This window comes from Gadus chalcogrammus, chromosome 9, assembly GCF_026213295.1.
Source record: "Gadus chalcogrammus isolate NIFS_2021 chromosome 9, NIFS_Gcha_1.0, whole genome shotgun sequence".
NCBI classification, from domain to species: domain Eukaryota; kingdom Metazoa; phylum Chordata; class Actinopteri; order Gadiformes; family Gadidae; genus Gadus; species Gadus chalcogrammus.
This window is the reverse complement of record NC_079420.1, coordinates 18,561,181-18,568,919: the sequence shown is the minus strand read 5'-3', so window position 1 is coordinate 18,568,919 and position 7,739 is coordinate 18,561,181. Positions and strand designations below refer to the sequence as shown.

General features: G+C 44.3%; 1 protein-coding gene across 6 annotated transcripts in view; it reads right to left on the bottom strand.

The window, feature by feature from the left end:
• Positions 1-1,868: 1,868 nt before the first annotated feature.
• Positions 1,869-7,739, bottom strand: part of LOC130389223 (A-kinase anchor protein 13-like) — a 54,988-nt gene continuing 49,117 nt past the window's right edge. For 4 of the 6 annotated variants that reach the window (XM_056598903.1, XM_056598900.1, XM_056598902.1 and 1 more), the window contains one exon: positions 1,896-7,699. Coding sequence is in view for 5 of the 6 variants with exons in the window: in XM_056598900.1 (XP_056454875.1) it covers positions 7,644-7,699 (56 nt within the window). In the remaining variant the exon portion in view is untranslated. Of the gene's footprint in view, positions 7,700-7,739 lie in introns of all 6 variants that reach the window. The other 2 variants (XM_056598905.1, XM_056598901.1) reach the window with 2 other exon arrangements.

Genomic DNA, 7,739 nt, shown 5'->3' with positions numbered 1-7,739 from the left:
TACCTGGCTCCAGTGTATACACTTTCTGGTCGTTTCTCCTGCTGAAATCCCGTGCCTCACCTTTGTTCTCTTTTGCCTATAGTTTTGTGGAGCTACACCTCCAGCCTGATGTGCCCCACTCTCCAACCGGCCCTCTGCCTGACTCCTGGTTACACAAAATGAACCTCTTACCTTCACTCCAACTCCTGTCCTGTCTCTGTGTTCTGCTCTTGGGTCCAGCAGCTATCGCTCCCCTAACAGTCACATCATCTGTTGAAAATGCGATCGATCGGTAGAGTGACCAGATCCAAACTGAAAGTAGGACAAAGAGTCCATCTGTGTGGGACAATGTGGGACATGCTACCAATGTTGAGGGGTGGTATACAAAATGCACACTCCCACATTTCCTCACCCAGTCGTGGGTAGTTTCCCAGTCTTTGTTGTAGCTGCATTTCATTTCCTTTCTGGTAGTTTGCATCATATTCTCCTTAAATGTGCACAGCTCGTGCCTTTGTGGTGCCTCACGATTCTCCGCCTTGGGCGCAGCGTAGCAGGCAAGAAAAAACGGTGACAGGTTAACCTGCACTTGACCCAGGCTGGCGCAGTGTGATCGACATGGAACAAAGCCCTCTGGTGACAGCAGGGGCAACCAGGATTATTATTTTTTTATTGAGGTGTTACCGGAGGGATCAAGATCCAGTGGGGGGGGGGAATACAACTAATACACACGTTTTGGTATTTTATTTGGATGTATACAAATAGAGCAACTACCTCATCCGATAGTAAAGTTTTTTTCTTTCCAATACACCATTCTACAGCATACAATTCCCAGATCGTTCACACCTTGATGACAGCCTTCCCTCACTTCTTCACATACATTTTAGAGAAGGCTGATTTTAGAAGAGCGTCCGTCCTGCACTGGTTTGACTTTTGAAAACAAGAGCCAAACCCTTATGAAGAGGGACACGACCCGGGCACCCGGCCCAGGGTGCAGTGTCCGACAAAGGGACCAGCCATTATGACACCTTTATTAACTCACCTTTGGCGAGGGTGTACAAAGAAATCGCATATAACTTACATTCAGACAAGTCGAACATTAGGTCGATTTTGTTATGGTATAATAGGAAACTAACAGGGTAGGGTGACGTATGATACGATCGTTTTGCAGATAACCATATAAAGTTGTTTATTGATATATCCAGCTTTGTGAGAAGGCCCCTGATTCTGAGGCTGTATCACTGAACAATGAGAGTTATGCTATAAGCCATGTCGTAGGCTGTGTGATCTGCACTCCTCTGGCAGAACACACAGGACACGATGCCAGCTCAGCGGGGACTCACCCTTGTGATGCCGTCATGGTCTGCAAGCGCACTGCACATAAAGAAGAACAATTTCCATACTGAGAGAGAGAGAGTTGGAAAATAGGGTAAGAGGAAGGGGAGGACGGAGCGAGAGGGATAGTCAGGATGTAGTTAAATTGATTAAGCTTCGCCCTGTAGGAAAACAAGTTGATAAAAGACAGCCCGTATCATGACTTCTCTTAACCTCACTGGTCCTTGATGTTTTGAAGCACTGTTTTGAAATACGAGCCCTCCTTTCCTCCCTCGCTCCCTCCCTGACGCTCTCAAAGTGGTTTCCTTTGAAGTTGAAGTTTTAGCATACAAGCCTTTTCGATCAGTAAGAAAGCCAGGAATGTGGGTCAAATGGGTTAAAATACAATACACTCCATTTCAATAAATCACAATCTTACAATTGTTACACAGACAATATGAAATGAAGAAACGCTGCAGACCTGAAGATCAACCAGCAAGCCCAGGGCCAGATGTCCTCAGACAAACATCACCCAGGGTAATGTGCTCTATGTCAGAAGGTAAGTGCACCTTCATTATGCCTACAGTCATAATTCAACCTCTAATGTGCACCACTGTGAAAGGCAGCCTAATCAGCACTCCTCAAAATCAATTACAATATAGAGAGAGATATAGAGGGGGGAGAGAGTGCATGTGAATTATTGGGCTGATGTGGGAAATCCTAATACAATATAGATTAACGGCCTTCATAAGACTTAGTTTGATTGCTGCAGAAATGCGTCGATCTGTTTTGTGTCCCCAAGAGTGCATCACAGTTATGCACACTCTGTGGGTCGGTCTGCAGGCAGTGGTCAGGGTGGAGTGTGACACAGGCAGGCCAGATTGAGGTGTTGGTGGTTGTGGCGGCGACAGCGCGAGACAGAAAGACAGAGAAAGTGTGTTACTTTGTGTATGTGTATTATGGAACACTGTGGTTAAACAGGGGCAACACCTTCTCATTCAGCGTTTTTTTGATTCCACAGACAGACACACAAGCTAAAAGCAGGTGAGAAAGAGGCGGAGTCAGCAGAAACTAGGTCATATCACACATTTTCCTGAGCCTATGTAAGAGCCACTACCCACACAACGCAATATGCATTCATGAGCATGGTGGCTTGATTCCAGTGTGAGGTAACGATGTTGAAATCAAGGAGTCACCAGGACACATGATAGCTGCAGCAGTGTGTTTAATACAGAGCCTGTTGGACTTCGTCACACACACACGCACACAGATTTTTGCCAGTGTCTAGTGTGTAAACAGATATGATTCATGCCATACTTTACCATCATCATCGCTGTCTCCTCCCCAGGCTTCACTCTTCAAACCAAATGCGTGTAGAGTGTGGCTCTATTGGACCATTTTATAGAACAAATTGATTAAAAGAGATGTCAAATAAAACAAGACTGTATAAAAAAAAAAAGTATTTATACTGGATGCTAGAAACCAGAGCTGGTATTGGCTGGAGTCATCGAGGGATTGCACTGGACTCTGCCCAGCTGATAGAGGAAAGGCATGGCTGCCATCATGAGTCATGCTACACCGGCCTCCTGACTCACACAACATATTAGATTCAACACGCCCTTCTGCAGTCCCAGAACTAGCCCATCTCTGATGACCGACCGACAGAATGCTTGGAGAACATTCCAAAGGAAGATACTGTATGGGTATTATTATACATCCATACACCGTCAGTGTTGATGACCTAAAACGGATCAATTAGAAGAACACTTTCTTATGCCAGCCAATACTAACACACGCCACATAGCTCTGGAATGTACATTTAGTTCCCCCAGTGGATTAACTACCGGCAGGAGATGGCTGCTAAAATGAGGTCAGCTCAATGAAATTATGAAATGAATGACGCATATGATCAGCATGCAGTGAATTGGATGTGGGCATTCACTTCATCACATGGGCAATCACTTCGTTACAGTGGTGAGGATCTAGCGAAGGGCTAGAGATAGGGTCCGGTATTGAGTCATCCTATTATGCCATGAAGGACCTGTGATGCTATTGGTTCCAGTGGCATGCTGGACCTTCTGTCTCCCACTTCCCTGTTTATCTCTGGGAGAAAAGACAGCACTATCTTTTTTTGGGGGGGTAATATAAGCAGACTCAAGCACAATTGACAAACGTGATTTATTGAAAAGGGGAAAATTACTGTACATTTTTTATATGTTTATGCCTCCAAACATTACGAGTACAGATAAATAAAGCCTTAATATTTATTAAAAAAAATCATCTAACAAAAGAAAAAATCCACAGTCAATACTTCAAAAGTTCAAATTTGTACATAAAACATATTTACACATTTTTTTGTTCTGCCTTTTTTTGCTTTACAGATGAAATCAAAAGGAAACTATTATTGTACCTTCTTGTATTTAGTACAAACAACATTGTTAAAAAGCTTTGGCATACAGTGCAAAACTGTAAGGTCTAATGAGATTTGAAACCATTTCTTGACATTCTAGTGCATTTTCATTGGGAACATTATTGTTGACAAATTGAGATTTAATTATAGTCGTTTGGTTTGAATCCTCTCTCCGGTTATAAGGGAGTTCATCGGTTGCTTTGCAAGGCCTTGCGTGCGCATATACATGTATTGATACAGATAACGGAAAGTGCAGTTCTGAATTGAGCTCTAGACTGCTGCTACACTTTGACTGTGGGAGAAAACTGTGAGTTGTGCAGGTTTGCATGATGGTTTATACAATCTTGAAGTCCCTTGTGTCACAGAGATTAGCACCCATGCCTCCTCGAAATCCCACACATAAAAACTGCTTTTTAATATTTTTTTTGCCCAAATCGGCATTAGAATTATTTACACTCATCTTTACAAAACTGTAACAAGTAACCCTCCGACCTGCTCTTGAAAAACGTATGAAAGAGTAAAAACAAAGGTGGACTGTCTGGATTTTCCAAAGCATTGTGAGATGGTTGTGTATTGATTATCAGATGGGTAATGACTGGCCACAGAAAAGAAAGATAAGATGCCAATTAAAAATGTATGGAAGAAAGATTACTTGATCCATATTTCAAACACACTTTCAAATAAATAAGAAATTCGACTCACACAGGAGCTTGCATTTCAGGCCATTAATACAAATTAAGATGGCTGTTTGACATTTTTAGGGGCCCGACGATATTCTCCGAGCTCAATATTAGTTACACAACCGCTCAGAAGGCTATGTTCTCCTCTATAGTGCCATCTGTCGGTCAGATTGAGAAGACAGGTTCACTGCTCAGAACTCTGGCAGTCTCTCATTCACAGTGATACATTGTCTCTGAAATCGATCACCAAAGACATTTCATCAGCAGAATGAAACACCCCCAAATTAACACATCTACCACAATAAATGTGTTTAGTAATGTAACTTGAATGTATGAAAATAAAACGCAGGCTTATTTTCAGGATCTCAACACTGGTCTAATAACCCTTGTTGTCATTTAAAATCCCTGACATCATCCCCACCAGAGCCAGTGTTTCCATTTTGTGGTTCAATTTGTATGTATCACACAAGGGCCTCGGATAAAGGCTGTGTGCTAGGCTCTTAGTTTTACAAAAATCTGCTCCTTTCAGCAGAGATATCTTTGGATGAGAGGTGGCTAGGGAACATATTCGTATCTTTAGACTGCAGGGGCTAAAATGTCCAACATCACTCACCCTGCCACGGATACATGAAGAGGAGAGAGATCAATGCGGTGCAAATATACAGCTCCCGGTTGCAGTCTCCCACAGACTTTAGCAGAGACCAGCCCAACTCCCTAGTGTGTGTGTGTGTGTGTGTGTGTGTGTGTGTGTGTGTGTGTGTGTGTGTGTGTGTGTGTGTTGTGCACTTGCAGAAACATCACAAGAACAGGCTGTGGAGGGTTCCTGGGTGGGGTTGGAGGTTGAGGGGGGGGTAAGGGTTTGTTCGGAGAGGATTTTGCTTTTGGCTTAGCTAGCTCCGTAAAATCCATTTGACTCAAGGTTGTTTAGAAGTAACTTCCATCAGTGTTTCCTTTGACAATGCACTCTTAACTGTCTTGACTTGACACATTGTTTCATTTAAATAAACCGGATTAGGACCAAAGAACAAAGATAAAAACTATTACATGAGCAGGCGGATCCAAACATTTATAAAAAACAATAAAATTGAGTATTGCAGTACACAAACCCAACACCATCAACGTTTTTCCCCTCCAGATTCAAAGAAGTCTATCTGAATACGTACATTAAAAAAAAAAAGAGTAAACTAATCGATTGTCTTGCATTAAGGCACCGAGGACACACTGGGGCTTTGATGCAACATTGGAAAATGTAAGTGTACTTCAATCTAAAGTGCTTTAAATAGACCTTTTTTGGTAGCCCTCATCTTGATCGTATTGCATGCAGTGACAAAACAAAAGCTGGGGGGTGGGAGACAGAGGGGGAAGAGAGTATCCTGCTGCATTGCACATTTTCACACGTGGTGATATCGGTGAGGCCAGAGCAGCAACCCAGGCCGCCACCACTTTGTTTTTAAATCTAATGGCACCAGATGTACCACTTTGTATTAAACACAATGCCAACATTGATTTCTGAGTCCTATACCGGCCGGTAGATCCATTTGCTCAGACTGTGATCATCAGTGTGGGGAGGGGGAGAGGGGGAGAGGGAGAGCGGGAGAGGGAGAGAGAGAGAGAGAGAGAGAGAGAGAGAGAGGGAAGACGTGGTCGATAGCTCCGTCGTTATAAAAAGATCCTTCCATGGGAGACAGGGAGACCAACAGAAGGCGGCGAATTCCTTCCCTGGCATGCTAGATTGAGGTGCCGAGAGTTCATTCATTTGGGGACTGACTTGACAAGATGGGACATGTATTGTAATTAACACTTGCTGGTGTATACTTGGGACTAGCAGCCAAGCAGTGGCTGAAGGCAGTTAGGTTTGAGTGGTTCATTGAGTTCTCCTAATGCTTTCCCTCTAACACGGTCCATCACACGCTTGGTAGCTGTTTAATTAATGCATGGCCAATGCTTGGGAACTAGATAAGGCGATCATCCAAAATAGAGCATCATGGGAAAGTGAGTTTTAATGTGGATAAAAGCTCTTCCAGAGGAAAATGTAGAAGGGGGAAAAAAGGAATATGGGTAAATGGATCAGGCTCCAGAAGAGTCTTTGGCCAGATGTCCATCTCTTGCTCTCTTCTTCAATGCCAGTCAAAGATATGATCCCTCATTGAACACATCCCTTTATCCCGAGGTCATTGATTGAAGTCATTTCTCTGTCCCCCATCACTTATATTTTAGCTAACCTTCTCTGACCTTTCAACCTCTACACCACACACACACACACACACACACACACACACACACACACACACACACACACACACACACACACACACACACACACACACACACACACACACACACACACACACACACACACACACACACACACGCACGCACGCACGCACGCACGCACACACACCATTTAACTACAAAGTGGGTGAAAAAAAAAAAAACACTTCAGTCTTTCTAAAAAGAAAGAAGACTTTTGAACATAGAATCCATATCTCACGGCGAGCTCTCTCCTAACTATTGCAACCCTGGCAACCAATCAGAATATACAAAAGAAAACATGCTAGTACTTATTGTGGTAATGCAGAGGGGAAACCTCACATTTGGCATTTGCAACAGAGACAAGAAAAGTGGTGGTTAGGTTATTATTGCTTCTTCCTAAAGCTGGACAGTTGCTGTGTTCATTTTCTTTCAATCCTTTGGAAGACTCGAGGATCAGCACCGATCAAGAAAAGGATCAAATCTGCTTGTTGTACTTCATGTTGCACATGCTGCATGTTTTTACGGTCTCGTTCCAACTCTCCCAGTCATCATCATCGTCATCCCAGTTGCAGAACTGTAAAGGTCTGTGGTCCTGTGACCAGCCACTCGTTTTACTTTGTTTAAAAGTCTGGGGACCTGAGACACACGCACACACACACACACACACACACACACACACACAACCAAACACACACACACACACACACTAAACTTCCATAAGGTCTCATCGTTTCAACACGGGCAGAGTGGTCCTGGGAGGGGTGGTCCAGAAGAGACGCTCTGTGTGGGGGGGGGGGCTAGAAAGTGCGTGTGGCCTTGTGCTACCTGTTGCTACGACGGTCCGTTGAGAAGGAGGACGAGCTGTAGAGTAGAAGTTCCTCGCTCAACAGACTTCCCTGGTGCCCCTCCCCGGAGAGGGCAGAGTGGAAGGGGCTCTCCACGGACTGACGTCTCCAACGCTAGGGGGGGGGGGGGGGGGGTTGGGCTGTCCGCGCCGCACCGGCCCTCCATCAGCAGAAAATGACCTCTCCGTCGTCGTGGGGTTCAGACATCACCAGGGCCTGGCCTTCCAAGAGACGGAGGAACCAAGAGAAGAGCGTTTACAG